This window comes from Labeo rohita, chromosome 15, assembly GCF_022985175.1.
Source record: "Labeo rohita strain BAU-BD-2019 chromosome 15, IGBB_LRoh.1.0, whole genome shotgun sequence".
Classification (NCBI taxonomy): domain Eukaryota; kingdom Metazoa; phylum Chordata; class Actinopteri; order Cypriniformes; family Cyprinidae; genus Labeo; species Labeo rohita.
The window spans coordinates 33,013,078-33,034,331 of NC_066883.1; the positions used below are offsets into that span (position 1 = coordinate 33,013,078).

At 32.4% G+C, this 21,254-nt stretch overlaps 1 protein-coding gene across 2 annotated transcripts in view; it reads right to left on the minus strand.

Moving 5' to 3' along the window:
• The window catches only part of robo1 (roundabout, axon guidance receptor, homolog 1 (Drosophila)), a 343,575-nt gene that overhangs the window by 68,289 nt on the left and 254,032 nt on the right, over positions 1–21,254 (minus strand). For both annotated transcript variants that reach the window (XM_051128853.1, XM_051128852.1), the window contains exon 5: positions 4,440–4,597. In XM_051128853.1, the coding sequence (XP_050984810.1) occupies positions 4,440–4,597 (158 nt within the window). The remainder of the gene's footprint in view (positions 1–4,439; positions 4,598–21,254) is intronic.

The following is a 21,254-nucleotide window of genomic DNA, read 5'->3' on the forward strand; positions in this document are numbered from 1 at the left end:
TTACAGTTATATTTAAAGGAAAAACATCTAAACAAAACCTTCACCAGGTCTCACGGGACGTCTCTGAGCACCTCCAAACCAGACACTTTCTAGAGCGTTCTGAAGCATTCTTGAGTCCTGTCCTCTCCCCTAAATATTAATGGTGGAAAAGAGTCTTTAAACAAAGCAGAGGTCGGAGGGGAAGGAAAAAGGGCGAGTTTATTTAAGGCACCCTGTGGTGTTGGAGAGGGTTTGAAGTGTCATTATGTTACTGTTTGTTTGAGCGAGAGCTTAACGGCTGAAACGGCACAAGACTCACAGAGCAGACAAGGTCGGGTCAGACGTAGGAGTAAGTGTGTGTGTGTGTGTGCGCATATACAGTAAAAAAGTCGCTGAAACCAAGGGAAAAGTGAGAATGTGCCTTAGGAAAGAATTCAAGCTCCATTTCAAAAAATAGTCTGCCGCTTGTTGAAATGTATTGTGCTTTATCTGTTAAGGATATACAGTATGTGGTATAAGGCATGAAACCTAAAAACTGTCATCTAGATAGGCTTGCTAGATTTCGTAATGTAACTACCTAACTAGCCAAACATCTCAAGCTCACAGACACATATTTGGCGCTCCATCACGGCAGGATCGTTTCACTCTCAGTCCAGAGTCAATGAACCCTCCCTCGCTCCCTCAGTCCTCGGGTAACAGCAGGACGGCTGCTGAGGATGCGATCAATCTGAGCACTGGGAGATTGCTTTATTCGCATGCCTTTGTCTTGTGTGGTTTGGCAGCGCTGCTTGAGCAGAAGTGCTCGTACGGGGCTCGCAGTGTGGAGTCATTCAGCAGGCCAGATAATCACACACAAACTCAGAATAAAAGCCGCAAAACAATACGGAGCGTCAGCTTCAATGTGCCGCACTGCTCCAGTTAATTTTCGAGCAGACTGCAGCAATTACTGCTGAAAAGCAATTAATGGCCAAATTGGAGCGCTTTAATTTAGAGATAAGAGTGGAGCGCAAAACAAATGAATAATGTTGATGCTCATTACTGTACGCAGAGCTGTAGTCGAGCCAATGTTTCAATGAATATCAGTTCATTACTGTGAATTGCTTTTGTCACTAAACAAAAACAGACACAAAAGACTCTTACAAGAACGCTACAAAATATTTACACTATTTATACATCTAAACACTCCCCCATTTTCATTCTCATAATGCACGCTCTTAAGTTTTGTTTTAAAAATTTAATTATTTTAGAAATGAAAATGTAAAATATATTATATATTATTAAAATGTATTATTTAATTGTGAATATATATATATATATATATATATATATAGGGATGCAAAGGGGTGGAAAATGTACAGTAAATTTCAGTTCCAAAAAATCCTGGAAAGTTTCCAAAATTTCTGGAATGTTTCCGAAATTTACTGGAAATTGTCCACTTTTTAGCAACCCTATATATATATATATATATATATATTACTCAGAACATTTATATATAATATATATTAATATATTTAGTATTTTTCAGCACGTTTTTTGTAATTATTATTTAATTTTGTTTGTGTTTATTAATTAATTTATTTGAATTACTCAGAACTAGTGCTGTCAAATGATTAATCGCATCCAAAATTAAAGTTTTAATATAAATACACACACATGAAACAAAAGAAAAATATGCTGTTTATATTGTGTATATATATTAGGGCTGTCAAACGATTAATCGCATACAAATAAAAATTTGAGTTTGCCTAATGTGTATATGTGTGTACTGTGTGCAATGATTATTTATATATAAGTACACACAAATTAATGTATATATTTAAGAGAAATCTGTTATTTATGTACAAAATATTTTTATTTATATATAATAAAAATGATATAAAAATGATAAAAAATACATATACTTGTAAATATTTCTTAAGTATATACATGAATGTGTTTGTATTTATATATACATAATAATGACACACAATCATTATCAATCATAATCAACTTTTATTTTGTATGCGATTAATCGCGATTATTCATTTGACAGCCCTAAATATATATATATATATATATATATATATATATAAAATTTATGTGCAAATATATATAAACATGCAAATACATTTAAATATTTTCTAAATGTATACATGCAAGTGTGTGTTATATATTCATAATAAATATATACCGTATACCGTTCATAGTTTTTTTAATTATTATTATTTTGGAATTTAAATTATTTTATTTGACAGTATTTGTACCTTTTCTCTAAGAGTATACTTCATGTATACTTTGCTGCTGTGGTGCTTTGTTTTGTGTGTGTGTGTGCGTGTGTAAGATGACCATACAGTTTACTGTCTACAAAATTGTAGACTGCAGACTGAAGATAAGCCACACATACACACACCCACCAGCAGCAGCAGCGCTTACAACAACAACAAACTTAATCTTGTTTGATTCAGTTTTATTATAATCAGCACAATCGCATTCCAACAATGTCTTAGTTACACGCTGTCCGAACGCTGGAATGCGTAACACATTCTTTCATTGCCTTTTTAGCCAGTGCTAAGCACTAAATTTGTATTCTCAGAAACCCTATCTACAGTTTTGATTAAGAACAACAAACCCTTCAAACTACCTTTAGCTTTATTCCACACAAAAACGCCACATGGAAAACGAGCAGCGGCATGCACATCAAAGTCACTCTTTTAACGACAAAAGAGGTCTGATTGATCCCCTTACTTAATTTCCCACGCATTTAATTAGAAAAACCTAATTGGTGGCCCTGGTTTAAAGACTGCATTAAATCAGCAGAGAGCCACTTTTCGGCTCGTGAATGCTGGCGAAGGCAAACTTTCATTCCCACATGCCCTTCCAATCAGATGAATGGGCTCCATTAATTTTCCCTGACAGAGTCGGACGTGACGCAGTTTAAACATTCATCAGCAGAAGCCCTAATCGGCCTTCGTTTCCTAGAAAAATGCAGCTGAAGCAATTGTTATCCACATGCATTAAATACGGGAACTTATTTTCGCTGTGCCTCTTTTTATTCACAAATTAGCAGGTCTTCGTTAGTAACGCTGAATTGGAAATGAGGAAGGGATCGGGTTCAATTTGCAAGCACAAAGCTGAAATGTGAAGCCCGTAATTTTAATAAAGCACTTACAGTAAGTCTTCCAAAAAAAATTTTATTTTAAGCTGCACTTTTGTTTAAATCATCAATTTTGTGTTCTAGGCAGATAAACTTCTAGTACCCCAGAAATCCTGTGAGCTGACCTAAACGGTTCACCCTTAGGCCATCCAAAATGTGCGTGAGTTTGTTTCTTTATTGGAATAGATTTGGAGAAATTCAGCATTACATCACTTGCTCACCAATGGATCATCTACAGTGAATGGGTGCTGTCAGAATGCGAGTCCAAGCAGTTGATAAAAACATCACAACCCACAAGCAATCCACGTGAATCCAGTCCATCAATTACCATCTTGTGAAGCCAAAAAGCTGCATGTTTGTCAGAAACAAATATATCAAGAAGTTTTTAACTTCAAAAAATTGCTTCCAGTTAAAATACTTATCTGAATCAGGAGAGAAATATGCACAGATCAAGCTCCATTTACAAGCGAAAACAGTCTAAAACAGATTTAACATCACATCAATAAAAGAAATGTGTGTGTGGATGTGAGTGGACTTTTTCCATTGGAGGAAGTGTTATTATGGATTATTGATTTATATTTGTCCAGCAGCAACTGTTTAAAGTTAAAACATCATAATGATGGATTTGTTTCTTAAAAACAAACAGCTTTTCACATTATAAGACATTAATTGATGGACTGGTGTCGTGTGGTTTACTTTCCATTACTGGACTCTCACTCTGACGGCACCCATTAACTGCAGAGGATCCATTGTTGAGCAAGTTAAATAAAGCTTAATTTTTACAAATCTGTTCTGGTGAAGAAACAAACTCCTTTAAATTTTCAGTAAACTTTTTGGTGTACTATCCTAGGGCCCTATGAAATCCGTTTTATTTTATTTCTTTCCAAATTCAGCTTTTTTCCATTTTATTTTTTCTAAAAAAATATTAATCAAAAAGCATGTCTAATTAATTGAAAACATGTAACACAATTTAACAGCAATTTGTTTGGCCCTAGGAAATCCATTTTATTTTTTCTCAAATTTAGTTTTATTTTTACCAAATTCTGTACTTTCCATTAATTTTCTGCATTTCATTTTAATGCTTTCATTACATTTTAATAGTCAAAAGCATCTCTAATTAACTGACTTTATATATAAAAAAATATATATTATTTTATTTTATTTGTTTATTTTATTTTATTTTTTTTCTTAGAAACACTGTTGTTTATTTACATTTTTCTGGTAAATACATTCTGGTAACTATTCCTTTTTTTTTCCTCTACCAAACCAGCACTAACCAGCTAGAAAGCTGATCTTCTTAACAGGAAACATTGTCAGATATCCTTACCGTTATCCTCTCATCTCTGTCATCTATGGTGACTCCATCTTTCTTCCAGGATATGGTGGGTTCTGGGTGCCCGCGGGGCGGCTGGCACTCCATAACCGCTGGCTCGCCTGCCGCCACCATCACGTCCACAGGGTTCTGTCTGAAATCATCTCGAAGAACTGTGAAAAAGAGAAAAAAAAAAGTATTTCTATCAGAAAATCACTCACGCTAATGTTTAAAAGAGTGCAAACCAATTAGAAACCACGAGAGGAACATTTTTCTACTCTTGCCCAGCGCAAACCACCTCTAATCTCTTTCAGACACACAACGATTAAACCTAAAACTTCTGTTTACATTAGCTAAAAAGGCACAAAGGAGGGTTTGAAACATAAAGTGCTCTTCCTGCATGTAAGTGATATTAATGTCGGACACAAGTGAGCAGTGAAGATTGAGCATTCATCTAAACCGCCCCTCAAGTGCGCAATAATGTCTAATATCTGCTCACACAGATGCTCTGTATTCGAGAGCCTAAGCATGTTAGTCAGCCCTGTTAGCCTTCTGATGGATTCGCTTAAAGTGTTCCCATTAATCCAAGACAGCATTCCTTTCAGTGTCATGTAGATACTGTACAGCAGCACGTTAGATTAGTCCAATGCTTTAAATTATATACACATGACATGGGAAAAGCACATGTGGCGAAGCAACGTGAAATGAGATATTTTCCAAAACCCAGTCAGCTGCCAACCTGAACAATAACTGAATTACATAATATCAAAATGGACCACATTTGCTTTTGCAATGTGCATTTCTGATGTTTAATGTGCACATTATTACAAAGGAAAGGAAATATTTTATTTAGTGTTACATATCAGGGGTGGGTTTTGACACAAATTCCACAATTCTATTAGATTCTGACTCACAAGCTTGCAATTCGTTTCGATTTCTGATTCGATTCGAATCAATATCAATTATATAGCATAATATAGCAAGTACAGTACATGCCAACTTTTCTAAAAGAAAAAAATCTCAACTATTGCTGTAAAATATACATAATATACACACATTTGAGTGTTTACTATTGTCCATTTGCATTATTGACACACTATTTTCCTGTTTAATACTGTAAAGCTGCTTTGACACAATCTGTATTGTTAAAAGCTCTATATAAACAAAGATGACTTGACTTGATAAGAGTCAGCTGGTACTACATTACTATAATATTAAAGGTTAAAATTAACTGATTTGTATACAAACCATTAAATTACACTCAAAGACGTTTTTATAATAATAAAGTTACAATTGCATAATTATATTTTTACTCCAATTCTTTTTTTTGTAATTGAAACATTTAAATGGCTGTCAGAAAACATAAATTAGGCCCAAACACTGAGGATCAGTAAATACATTCAAAAGTAACAAAGCACGAAGCTTATTGCGATTTATTGGATGGGAGGTGAGCTAATGTTCGTTAGCTGAAAACAGGCTAGACTAATTGATCGTATATGCAACTAGCACACTTGTTTAACCAATTAATATATAAAAATTAAATTATATATATATATATATATATATAAAAATTATTTATTTACATGCAACTAGCAGTTCATTCAAGACTTAAGATATTTCATAACCAAGTACATATCAGTATTTCTCCCCTTTTTCATTTCAGGTACGTGTAAGTTCGACAGAAACGCAAACTTGTTTCGGCTCTCACGCCCCTGAACGTGTTCCTGTCGGCACGATTAACCTCAGCGCTAGATCAAAGAGAGATGCTCAAGGTAACCTGAACTCCTGACTGCCTCCAAATTCCTTTAAGACTTTAAGCATTTAATTGGCCATATGATTCCAGTTTCTACTGCTTGTAATGTCACAGCAGGTAAAAGTCCTCCTTTACCCCACTGAAAAGTAGGAGGCGTCTCGCTGAAAGAAATGGAAATAATTTCTTCGCCCTCTCTCTTTTTCCGTCATTTCTCTGTAACAATCTCTCAAGCATATCATTCCTTCCAGCCAAGGATTTCAACAGGCATCTCGTTTTCCTCCACCAGCATAATTAGGCAGTCTATAGAGGAAAGACACACATGTACAGCAGAAGATCACTGGCCGGTGGAGAGAAAGATGAGGGTCAGCGTCTAATGTGAACTGTGTTTGCTGTCCGCGGATCAGCTCTGGGATTCTGGTTTTCGCACCGGACCAACAAACTTGGATTGAGTTTGCACAGTTGTGCGAAACCAACCCACGCTTGATTTGCACCCTGAGCTGAGAAACTTGATAACGTGCTCACTTACTAACAGGGCCTTGTGGGGAAAGTTGTGTGTGTGTGTGTGTGTGTGTGTGTGTACATAAGTCAAGTTCTGAACATGTGTCTACAAAATGGGAATAGAGTCCTGGAAATGATATAAACCACTGAAGTGTGACAGAAAGAGTGATGGCAGGAGAGACAAGCCAAGCGCTTCACTTTAAGGAGAAAGTTAACCCAAAATAAGTAATATAACCTTCTTTTGTCTGTGAAACACAAATGATACATTTTTGAAGAACACCTACATGGATACTTGGATTATACTCCACAAATCAAGATTAGTTTTATGACACTTTTATGCTGTTTTGAGTCCTTTTTGAAGCTTGAAATCAACTATTCAATGTATGAATTCAACGGTATGAAAAATGGGCGACCACTTTATTACTCAAAATTTCTCTATTTGTGGTATACCTGTGAAGCCAAGACTGAAATCTCAACTTCCAAAAAATGTCCATTTAAAAAAGTTCTAAAACAGCTTTAAAAACAAACAAATGAACAAAATACCATTGTTGCTCTTTAGCTAATATCACACTGGTTGTGCATCCTAAAATAAAATAAAATTAAAAACATAAAACAAAACAAAATACCTAGAGGTGGCAAAAAGATGCGGGTAGATTTGTCAAGAACGGAACTTTAACTTAATTACTGTTATGGCCAATAAATGGCTGATAATAAATTTGAATAAAATAAAACAATCATTTAATCAATCAATAAATATTTATTTAAAAAACATTTTTTTTATTTTTGTCAAAAAAAAAAATCAATGAATAATAAAACAATTTACCTTTTTATAAAATGACATAAAATAATTATAAATAAAAACAATTATTTTATTTTATTTTATTTATTTTATTTTTTTATTAATAATGTTATGGCCAGTAAGAAATAAATGCCAGATAAAAAAAAAATCTATATTACTATTCTATACTACTACTACTAACTAACTAACTAAAATAAATAAATACAAATATTCCATTGAATAATAAAACAATATAACTTTTATCAAATCACAATTATTATTATTATTATTCAATTAAATTTAGTATTTTGTATGAATGCATACAAATATACTAAAAGCTATCAATTGTCTTAAATGCTACAAGTACTGTAAACTCAATATTAATCCATATTAATATTATAAAGTTAAAAACGCTAATTATTTTTAAAATTTGGAACATTATATTCAACTTTTCTTAATTTTTTTGTGTGCTGTGGACGATGGCAAAAGTAATCAAACTAATAAAATAAATAAATAAATAAATCTCCTCTAATTGCATGACAAAATTTTAAATATAGCCCATATCGGTTTTGAATGAGCTGTATCTCATACCAAATTCTACTGATTCATTTGTGCATAAACGATTTCAAGTCTACTTTCAAGTCTAAAACTACACTCTTCTCTGCCATCCAAATCCTCACATCGTCCTAAACGTGGCAACCCAAAAGTGGCTGTTCGCTTTCCAGAATTGTGCAGAACTTTCTGCTTCCCCGAAATTGGAACCAGATGCGGCAATGTTAAATTAAAATGAGATTTGCGTTGATTCGCCTCCGACATTAATGAAATGAATATTTAATACCACACGCCGGCTACAGAGGGATGATAGTACGAGCTCTGCTGGGCGGAAATGAAATGGATTTTGCTGAGCCACCACTGAGGGTTTCTGGAGTCTTCTACTGGAGCCATTGGGGAACTGGAGATTTGCTAAAAAAAGCACTTCAAAAACCCAGAGCTGGCAAAGACACGGGACGATTTGTCAAGAACAGGATTGTGGGCCTTTTCCATTGGGAATCCACTCACCCTTGAAGAGAAACCATGGGGAATGACTGAAATACAGCAGTTACATAAGCATAAATGTCTATCATAATCACCATGCATAGAAGCTTACTGAACATTATCATGCTGAAAAGACTAGCATATGTTGGGATTTTGGATGCCGGTTTGCTGGTTTGTCCACACTAGGCTGCCTAACCACATCTAGAATGCTTCTCTACTATCTTATCCAGCAAAAAGAAACTATTCAGGTTTGTCGGATTCAAAACATGGGGAATTCAGCTACAAAAACGGAAAATAACTGCGAATATCATCATGTTTCATCACTTCGTCCAAACAATCAATAACGCCTTGCATCTGTCCAATTGAGACGAAATGTCACCGGGACGAAATTACGGAATCGTGAGAATATTTGGAGAAACAGAAAAACGAAAAACGTGGACGTCAGGTTTGCGAGAACAATTCCACATGAACAATGTGCGTATGCGAAACGCAATCGTTCCCAGATGTGAACCCACGGAGCAGCGCCGTGCATTCCCTCTCCTCCAGATCGTCCGTCCACATGGTGCCTGCTAAACATAATACAAAAATGGAGGGATGACAAATTAGAGCGAGACCTCATTTAGAACGCTCTCCGCACCCTGGGTCAATGCGCCAGTGCGGGTCAGACTGGAGCTGGAGTCGTGCCAGTCGCTGGTTATCCAACACTACAGACCACCCGCTAAAAGAAACAGTACTGAAGAATGGAGAACTGAATCAAACTGCCAGAAAAATGTTGTATGTTTGTATGTCTGGCGTTATGAAAACTACTGTGGCGGGACCATGGAATAATGACAGTGTCAGATGGCAATACCACGGTACTTTTGATATATAGCATGGTGATTTATAGAGATGGACAATATTAAAATTCTATTTGACACACTGATAATTATTGTTATGGCCGGAAAGCGATAAATGGCCGATAATATTAAATAGTTTTAAATAGAAAACTGTCTTAAATGCTGCAAGTATTGTAAACTCAATATCAATGCATATTAATATTATAAAGTTGAAAATGCTCATTATTTAAAAAATTTGCAACATTATATTCAACAGTGATATATATATATATATATATATATATATATATATATTTATGGTTTTTACATTTTATGCAGTAATCAAAAATAAATAAAATAAAATAAAATAAAATAAAATAAAAGCTGACACACCGATAATTATTGTTATGGCTGATAAGCGACCGAAAATGGCCGAAAATAAAAATCTATACTACTTTGTAAGTAAGTAAGTAAATAAATAAATACAACTTTTTAAAATTATTATTATTATTATTAATTCAATTAAATGTACTATTTTGTATGAATAAATCAAAATAAAATACTAAAAACTCTCAGTTGCCTTAAATGGTACAATTACTGTAATCTAAACATTAATGCATATTAATGTTCTAAAGTTAAAAATGCTAATTTATTTTCAACATTATATTCAACAGATATATACTTTTTTTAACGATTAAATTTTATGCTGTAGTTGATGACAAGGGTAATCTAAAATTAAATTAAATTAAATTCTAACTGACACACTGATAATTATTGGTATGGGCGATAAGCGATAAATGGCGAATAATAAAATTCTATACTTTTTAAGTAAGTAAATAAATAAATACAACTTTTTTTTTTACAATATAACAAGAATATTACAATTCTATTATTATTAGTAGTAGTAGTATTTATTATTTATTCAATTAAATGTACTATTATGTCTGAATAAATATAAATAAAATACTGAAAACTATCAGTTGTCTTAAATGCTACAAGTACTGTAAACTCAATATTAATGCATATTAATATTAAGTTAAAAATTTGCAACATTATTTAAAATTTGCAACATTATATTCAAAAAGTGTGCTTACATTTTGTTTGTGTTTTTAAAGATTACATTTAAGTGTGCTGTAGCTGATAAACTAAATGAATTAAATTAAATTAAATTAAATTAAATTAAATTAAATTAAATTAAATTAAATTAAATTGTGGAAATATACATGCACAATTAAATATCCACCCAACTATGTTTTTTTTTTTTTTATTTGATTCATTTGATTCATAAGTACAGAAAATATGTTTTCATAATATTAATTATTGTTATTCATTTTTTGTATGTTTTTAAAGGTTAAATTTAAGTGTGCTGGTTTTTTTTTTTTTGCAAATGATTCAAATGATTGCAAAAGTGCACAATTTCCAAGAAAATATGTTTTCATTATTGTTCTTTTTGTAAAATAAAATAAAATAAAATAAAATAAAATAACAGTGGAAATACACATGCACAATTTAATATCCACCCAACCATGTTTTCTTTCCTAACGGATTTGTGAATGATTCAAAAGTGATTCATATATTTTCATCTTTCACCACAAATGTAATAACTTTCTTTTCTGTAAAATTAATGCATTTTGTTGACGTCACAAAGTCGCACAAGCTACTGGACAATGCCATTTAGCAATTCAGCCATTAATTTTTTTCAAACTAGCATTCAGTCTGGCTCCATCCTGATTTGTAAAGCACACTTTTCACAATCTAATCACTTCCTGATATGCAACCACAAGCCCAACATTTATTTGTTCAAGTTGAATATACAGTTTCACTCAAATTACAGCTACAAATGGCACTTCGCTCTGACTTTAAGCAAATATAAATATATAAACCCCAAATTGCCATTCAAACTACTTGCTGGTCAAACAATCATCTCTAGTTTACTTCCACCTCCACTCTTACTCCCTCCATTATCATCCACCAAACCATCATGAGTGCCCACCTCATTTATCACTGCCTGATGCTCGAACCCTTTCCGCTGTCTGTAGGGTCTCCGGGGCCGGTGAGGGCCAGAAGTTGCCGCTGGAAATGCACGCTTTAGCGAGGACATACTACACCTGCCTAGAGTCTCAAAGAGCGGATCGATACGCCGCTCTCATTAGCAGCAGAGAGCTGAGAGGAGATGGGGGGATACGAACCCGCCAGTGCATCAACCCTGCCTGAAGCGGCGGCGTCCGCTGGGGTTTACAACTGTTCGACTCTCCGCAGCTGATACTGCTCTCCTGGTGAGCCTCCACTTCAAAGGAAGGCCCCCAGCTACGGTGCGTTAACCCCCTGCTCCTGCGCCCATGTGGCGGCACGGTCAAGGTCTGGTGTGTGTGTGTGTGTGCGCGCAGATAAGGTGTCTCGGAGGAGACGGGATGCAGAGTGGGATCTCAAAGCAATATTGAAAACTTCCATTGAGCATGTGCGAGAGTGTGTACGGCATCTGGCGATGGGGTAAACAGTGCTGTACGCTTCAGCTACGCGGAAATAAACAGAACGTACGCGAAGGGCAACGAACGAACGCTGCAAAAGAAGCACCCAGTACAGCTGACAGTAGAGTTTCAGATCAAATCTCGCCTATCGTGACCTCAAAACGCAGGCCGTTCTCTGATGTGTGCTTGGAAATAAAGGCTTCTTTTCAACCCCTCCACGGTCTGTTAGTCTTCAGGGGGCCTGTGGAAATGAAACAGCAGGAGCATGATTTTACTGCCATATGCTTTGCTTGGCGCTGATGAAGGACAAGTCCTGCCTTAACTATTCAATTACCTAGTGACCTGTTTTTTTAGGGGTGGCAGACACGGTACAGGACATGTAGTGTACTTCAGTTGGGTGATTTAGAGAGTCTTATAACTCATTTGGGAGCGGTAAAGAGTGTTAACATAGAGGGAAAAAAATGAACATTAGGACCAAAGTTTTTGACAGACTTTTGCTGGTTTAAAACAAAATAAAATAAAAAATAAATTATTTTTATAATATTATAAAAAATATATTTATTTATCTACTTACTTACAAAGTAGTATAGACTTTTATTATCAGCCATTTATCACTTATTGTCCATAATAATCGGAAATTATTACAATTTTTAAAATTTTAAAATAAGGTTGGGAATAAAATAAAATAAAATAAAATAAAAAATAAAGGTTGGGAATAAAATTAAATTAAACTAAGAATTTTAAATATTATAAAAACATTGTAAGTAAGTAAATTGTAACAAGTAAGTAAACAAATAAAGTAGTACAGAAATTTTTTTTTTATCGTCCATTTATCGCTTAGCGTCCATAATAATCAGTGTGATAACTAAAATTTTAAAATAAGGTTGGAAATAAAATAAAATAAAATAAAAGTAAATAAAAAAATAAAGGTTGGGAATAAAACAAAATAATAAATACATAAGCTTGGGAATAAAATAAAATAAGGTTGGAAAAAAAATACATAAGGTTGGGAATAAAATAAAATAAAATGCATAAGGATGGAAATAAAAATAAAGGAATAAAATAAAATAAATAATTTATAAATATTATAAAAAAGTTTTATGCATGTATGTATTCATGTATTTACTTACAAAGTAGTATAGTTTTTTTTTTTTTTTTATTGGCCATTTATCGCTTATTGTCCATAATAATGGCTGTGTCAGCTAAAATTTTAAAATAAGGTTGTAAAAAAAATTAAAGGTTGGGAATAAAATAAAGTAAAATGCATACGGTTGGGAATTAAATAAAAATAAAATAAAATAAAACACATAAGGGTGAGAATAAAATAACGTAAAAAAAAAAATAAAGGTTGGAAATCAAATCAAATAGTAAAATAAAAAGTAAGTAAATGAATAAACAAGTACATAAGGTTGGGAATAAAATAAAGTAGTGTAGTTGGTTCATTTAGAGTGTCTGATAACTCATTTGGTAGCGCTAAAGAGTGTTAACAGAGAAAAAACGTACATTAGGACCAAAGTTGGGAGACTTTTGCTGAAAAAAAGGATTACGAGAGGAAAAAAGGAAGCTCCAATCAAGAGATTTAAACAATGACGCTACTATCAATAAACAAATATAAGTGAAACATCGTTTCGGTGGGTGTCAGGGATTGAAATGTGGCCTAACTGCTACGATTATGAAAACATTTAACAAGTCACTGGAGATGCTGAACGAGTGCAGTTGGAATCGAATGGAAAAGGTTTCGTTTGATTAATAGTACTTGTCAGGTTTTAGTGACCTGTTATTTTAGGGTGGCGGACTGAAAAAAGGGCTAATTCATCAAGTCTAGTGGAAGAGGACCTGAAAGGAAACAGCTATTGATAGGAGCCCCAGCCTCGTTCAGAACGGCAAACCTTAAAAGCGCGAGACACAGAGAGTCTATTCACCGCACCTGTTTATTAACATGCTCAGAGCTGTTCGTGGCTACTTGAAGAACGGCAGGAGGTTACCGGGTCACGTTTAGCATGCAGCAATGCATTCTGGGAAAATGCAGCCATCATTTACTTGTCATTCCAAACCAGAATACTGTCTATCTTCTGTGGTTTTCAGACCTCGTTGACTTTCCAAATATATTTTGTGTTCATACAGGTTTGGTTTGGCTTGAAAGTGAGTTTTTGGGTGCGCTTTCCCTTTAAAAAAGCCAAAACAAACAGCACTATGTCATTTATCACATATAACTTGCTTGTTTTTGTAAACACACTTTTTTCATTTAGCCTCTGAGGCAAATACAACACCAAGCAACTATTAGTTTGATCAAGGCTTTGTCACATTTCCCACAGTGCTCAGCGTCCGCTGTCATTAACAGAAGCGCCGCGGGGTGCACGCTCACAATCGTCATCAAACAACAGGGTTGCGCTGACGGCGAGGGGGGTGAGCAAACATTGTTGTAATAATAACACAACGCTTTCAAATATACTGTTCAAACAAGTCGTATCGGCCCACTTAAGTGGTGGTGGTGCTTTGGGTGGAGGGTTTTTTTGTCAGTAGAAGTGCAGCAGAGCATTTGACAGGTCCTCATGTAGCTACGTGGGTAAACTGACACAGCGGAGAGCAACGAATGACAGGTTAAATTAGTGGATGGCGAGAATTAAAATGAGTCTCATCGAAAATCGAAGACGAACAGGACTGTTACAGACCCACATATAATAGTCACCACACATTTCTAGACAAGATTTAAGGCTCACAAGCTCAAGAAGTCACAATTTTGAGGTTTCACATTGTGGGATATTCCACAAAAATGCTGGATGGAAATAGCAAGATGACAATAAACTGTCCAGAAATAAAATAAAAAAGTAAGTAAATAAATAAGATTGGGAATAAAAGTACGTAAATAAATAAATAATAAAATAAAATAAAAATAAATAAGGTTGGGAATTAAAAAATAAAAATGAAAAAGTAAGTAAATAAATAAATAAGGTTAGGAATAACAGTAAGTAAATAAATATATAAGGTTGGGAATAAAAATTAAAATAATAAAATAAAATAAAAAAAATATAAAAAGTAAGTAAATACTAATGGGAATAAAATAAAATACAATAAAAGGAAATAAAATAAAATAAAAATAATAACAAGTAAGCAAATAAATAAATTAGGTTGAAAATAAAATAAGATTGGTAAATAAATGAGGTTGGGAATAAAAAATAAAATAAAAAAGTAAGTAAATGAATACTGATGGGAATTAAATTAAATTAAATTAAAAAGTAAGTAAATAAAATAAAATAAATAAATTATATTAAATATAAAAATATACATAAAAAGTAAGTAAATAAGTAAATACTGTAAGTAAAGTAAAATAATAAGCAAGGAAATAAATAAATAAATAAGGTTGAAAATAAAATAAATGACTAAATAAATAAATATGGTTGAGAATAAAAAATAAGTAAATAAATAAGTTTGGGAATAAAATTTAAAATAAAATAAAAAGTAAGTAAATGAATGAATACTGATGGGAATTAAGTTAAATTAAATTAAATAAAAAAAGTAAGTAAATAAAATAAATAAGGTTGGAAATAAAAATAAAAAAGTAAGTAAATAAATAAATAAATAAGGTTATTAAATTTATTAAAATAAAGTCATTAAAAATTAAGTTTAAAAAAAAAAATAATAATAATAATTAAAGTATATAAAATATTGTATACTTATATTATTTAAAAACATTCTTTTAAAAACATAAAATAATAAAACCAGTAAAAGCCAACAAGTAATTAGCAGGGGTATTAACATTCCTCATGGATAAAACAGGACACATTGTGGGAAACCTTAATCAACGATAAACCAAATAAATTTTGCGGCTACATTTTGGCTTTTGTTAGAGCTCTTTGGTTTAAACATTCATCTCCAGTTTCTGTTTGCAAAATTAGTGGTATGACAAATGCAAGATTTGTTGTCTGTTCCAGCTATTTTCCTCCAAAACGAAGCAGAAATGCAGTATATGCAGACACTGCTCGGGGCACGGCGAGCAGGACGACCTCCAGAGCGCACGCAGAGGGGCATCGAGCCCCGGGGGCCGTAACATAAGCCCGAGGTCTTCAGAAACACACACTTACACCGCATACAGCTCTACAAGTTTTCCTCTGTGGTTAGATAATGGTGTAGACACAGGTCACAACTACCACTGTTGGGTTTTCTTTTGTTTGGGATAAAACTGTATTGTTTATTGGCTTGATTCAGAGCTCTATTATTATGCTGTGCACCAAAATTGCGATTTGCTGCATATGTAAACAATCTGATTTTCACACATAAACAAATAGGCGAAATCAGACAAAAGGATTAGATGCTACAAGCTTCGGGCAACCGTCTCCGCATATTTGCAACCAAGAGTAACGAGCAGAAATAAATGTGTTCGTGTGTGAAAGATGGGAGCGGGACTCGTGCCAAGAAAACCCAACAGCTGGAGTAGTTATCTAGCCCGTGTGTGCCGTGTGTGCCCTCGTCTTACATATAGATACACGTTTTGGGTTCTCTGGGAGCCAAAGCCATAAACACCAAACACATCTTCATATATAAAATAAAATAAGTAAACAAGTAAAGAAATAAGGTAGGGAATAGAATAAAATAAAACAAAAAACTAAATAAATAAATTAGGTTGAAACTAAAATAATTAAGTAAGTAAGTAAATAAGGTTGGGAATAAAATGAAATAAAAAAATAACTAAATAAATAAATTAGGTTGAAAATAAGTAAGCAAGCAAGCAAGTCAATAAGAAAATAAATAAAATTTAATTTAATTTAATTAAAAAGTAAGCAAATAAATAAATAAGGTTGGGAATAAAAAATGAACTAAAATAATTACATTAAATTAAAAAAGTAAATAGATAAATACATATGGTTAGGAATAAAAATAAAATAAAAAGTAAGTAAATAAATACTGATGGGAATAATATAAAATTTATAAGGTTGGAAATAAATTAATTCATTCAATTAAATTAAAATAAATTAAAAAGTCAGCACATAAATAAGGTTGGGAATAAAAAAAAATAAAATAATTAAATTTAAATAAAAAAAGTAAGCAAATAAATAAGGTTGGGAATAAAAATGAAATAAAATAATTACATTAAATTAAAAAGTAAGTAAGTAAATAAATACATATGGTCTGGAATAAAAAATAAAATAAAAAGTAAGTAAATAAATAAATACTGATGGGAATAATATAAAATCAATAAGGTAGGGAATAAGTAAATAAATTAAATTAAATTAAAATAAATTAAAAAGTAAGCAAATAAATAAGATTGGGAATAAAAATTTAAATAAAAAAGTAAGTAAGTAAATAAATACTGACGGGAATAAAATAAAACAACATAAAATAAAAAAGTAGGTAAATAAATAAGGTTGGGAATAAAAATTAAAATAAAAAAAGTAAGTAAATAAATACTGATGGGAATAAAATAAAATAAAAAAGTAGGTAAATAAATGAGGTTGGGTATAAAAATGTAAATAAAATAAAATAATAAAAAAGTAAGTAAATAAATAGGGTTGGGAATAAAAATGAAAATAAAATAAGTAAATAAATAAGGCTGGAAATAAAAATTAAACATGTTCGTGAATGAAAGATGGGAGCTGGACGCGTGCCAAGAAAACCCAACAGCTGGAGTAGTTATCTAGCCCGTGTGTGCGTTTCCATTGTCTTACATACAGATACACGTTTTGGGTTTTCTGGGAGCCAAAGCCATAAACACCAAACACATCTTCATAAATCCACATAAAACGAACATAAATACGTATACAAAAGTAGACGATGCGGGCCGTAGCGGCAGGGGAGCGGGTTAATCCGGCTCTGCTCCGACCGTGTTCTGGTTTCCCGTCAGGAGACTCTGGAGACGCGGGTCTGGAGATCAGGGACTGCGGTGAGCTGCCAGTACAAATGTATTATTTATTCTTAAGGCCAATACTGAGTCTTGGCAGCACGGCGGGTAAAGTGATATATCAGGACATTAAGTTACAGCGTGATCGCTAAGAAAGGATCAGTGGTTTCCACTAAGTGCTGGTTACCACTTTGGTTTGTTTTTCTTACATTTTTTCGGTTTGTTCAGCAAAAATAACCCAAGTACCTTACGAAGATCAGCCAGTGAGGTCTTCTTAAAGGTGCACTTCGTCATTTGTTTCTAATTATGAAGTTTTGCACAAATGCAAAGTACTTTTGTACTTTGTGAAGTCATTTAAAATGACGCATTCCAGTTATACATAGTCTTTTATATTCAACAAGAACTTGACTGATCAAATGACCAAGTGACCAAATGATATCAAATACTACTCACTTTATCTCTTTAACCTCTACTACTACTACAGTCATGGCTGATGGCAAATAGCACATTTCTTTGGAAAAAAAAATCCAGATTTTATGCAACAAATGTTTATATACTCTCATAGTTCATCATCAATAACTCACATTTGAGTTGAGTTTTCATTGTTGTTTCAGTTTTTTGCCTCATTTAATAAAATAAAATAAAATAAAAATGATAATTTCTCAGATCATTTTGATTGTGCAGCTCAAATTTACCGACCCGTTTAAAATAAAATAAAATATATATAGTTTACTGGCCTTAAAATAAAATAAAATAAAATAAAATAAAACAAAAATAAAATAAAATAAAATCAGTTTGATTGTGCAGCTCAAGTTTACCACTCTGTTTAGGAAAATACAATAAAAAAAAAACTAAATTAAAAAAAAAATGTCTCTGTTCATTTTCATTTTTTAAATAAAATAAAATAAAATTCTCTGTTCATTTTGATTGCGCAGCTCAAGTTTACCACTCTGTTTAAAATAAAATAAAATAAAAGATGTATTTTTTTCTGTTAATTTTGATTGTGCAGCTCAAGTTTACCGGCCTGTTTTTTTTTAATAAAATAAAATAAAATGCTCAGTTCATTTTGATTGCGCAGCTCAAGTTTACCACTCTGTTTAAAAATAAAATAAAATAAAATAATAAAATAAATAAATAAATAAAATAAACATTTCTTTGTTTATTTTGAGTGGACAAAAAATAAATAAAAAATAAATAAATTAAATTAATTAATTAAATTTAAAAAAAAATCTGTTCATTTTGATTGTGCAGCTCAAGTTTACCACCTTGTTTTTTTATAAAATAAATTAAAATATAAAATAAAATATATTTACTGATTGCCCAGTTCAAGTTTACCACTGTTTGAAATAAAATAAAATAAAATAAAATAGAATAAAATAAAATAAAAATTCTCTGTTCATTTTCATTTTGTTTATCACCTTGTTGTTTTTTTATAAAATAAAATAAAAAATAAAATAAAACATATTTACTTATGAGCAATTAACAAGTCAAAATAATTAAACTCAAGGTTAAAAAAAAAAGTAAAAACAGTAAAAGATGAGATAAAAGACAGTAAAAGGTATTTTAAGATGTATTAACATTCTCCGTGACTCTCAAGTTTAACGCCTCGTTTTCTCATACTGGTGCACTAAAATTTACGCCATACATTGCAAATGTAATGATCATTATCCCAGCAGTGAATTCTGGGAAGATGAGGTACAGTATAAAACACTGTAAAGCCAGTTGGTGGAAAAAATGAAGCTGGTTTTGAGATTTTAGTTTGTTGAGATCATTTGTATCCATTTGGCAATGTGTATCTGTAACTAATTATTTTGCAAGCTGTTTTTCGAAATGTCGACCGGTCCGTGTGTGTGTGTGTGTGTGTGTGTGTGAGAGACAGAGAGAGAGAGAACGGCAGAGAGCGGGTGAAAGACCATAATGCACTGAATAGGATGAGAAACTGGGATTACGTCAGTCACATGAGGAGGAAACATAATACAGCCTGTTTTACTGTCATAAAACACTGTCAGACAAAGACAGAAAAGAGAGAGAGAGTGACAAAGAGCAAGAAGGTTACAGTAAGACAGACACTGATATTCACTCCCGCTATGTTGGGAATGGAATACTAGACTACTACTTACTGAAAACTATGCAGCTGCATACTAGTTTTTTAAAAATAGTATGCGAAACAGTAGCCATTGTTCAACGTCACATGACTTCATCTTGTGATTCCAGTTAACATATCACAGCTATTTTGTACTTTTTCAAAAGAAAACCCAACAGCTGGAGTAGTTATCTAGCCCGTGTGTGCCGTTTCCCTCGTCTTACATATAGATACACGTTTTGGGTTTTCTGGGAGCCAAAGCCATAAACACCAAACACATCTTCATATATAAAATAAAATAAGTAAACAAGTAAAGAAATAAGGTAGGGAATAGAATAAAATACTTTTTCTGTAAAAATGACTCACAAATGTCTCTTTACTCAATTCAGCAGCTGAAAACTGCAAACAGTGCAACCAAGTGTCTGAAACAATCTGTCAGGTCGTTGGATAATCTACTTCCATAAGCTATTTTAGTAAAGCCTCCTCACCAAACGAGGAGCGAGAGACATAGAGAATACAGGGGAGAGAGAGAGAGAGAGAGAGATGGGAGTAATTGGAGAGGGAATGAGCGAATGAGAGGGGTAGGAATGTTAAAGAAAGCGAGAGCGAGCAAATAAGGGTCCCGGGATTCAAACATGTGCAGCAGTAGATCCAGAGGGGCACATCTTTCTCTGATCAGCCCAGGTCTTCAGCCCAATGGCTTCCACATGCTTGCTAACCTCTACCAGATGAGCCCGGGGAAGATGAAACAGCGCTCATATCCCCTATCTTTAAGAAGGATCGCAAACTCAGAGAGGATGGTTGTGGAATAACAGAGAGAGAGAGAGGGGGAGACAAAGGAAAGCGTGTAAAGATGGAAATAGCAGCGCTGGTGGCGTTGCAAGCATTCTTGAGAGAAGGGAAAAATAGAACAATTGCTTTTGAGGAGTCGGGAATGACAGTGAATTAATGAATTATGTGTTATAGAGGATGAAATTTGCAAAATAAAATAAAATAATGAAATGAAAGGCATATGGAGTGAAGTAAAAAAAGAACAATTGCTCGTAGTGAGAGTTAGAAATGAAATAACATATGTATTTTAGAAGAAAAATACAAATTAAATAAATAGAAACCACAAGATGTTAAAAAATGTAAACAAATAAATAATAAAAAAAATATATCTATCTAATCTGGCAGGAGAATAAAAAAAATACAAATAAAAATGCATTTATAAAAAATATTATGATAACATTAAAAATATAACATATTATATTAAAATAAATAATAATAATACAAATAATACAAAACAAGAAAAATATATTAATAATATTTATAAATACATTTTAATCAACTATTAAGTTAAAACAAATTATTTCAATAATAACATAATTAAAATAATTAAATAATAATAATAAAAACAGAATAATAATAATAAAAATACATATATGATAGAAATGGAAAAAATATATATTAATAATATTTATAAATACATTTTAATCAACTATTAAATTAAATCAAATTATTTCAATGGTAATTATTTAACTAATTTAAAAAATAATAATAATAACAATTAACATTATTATTA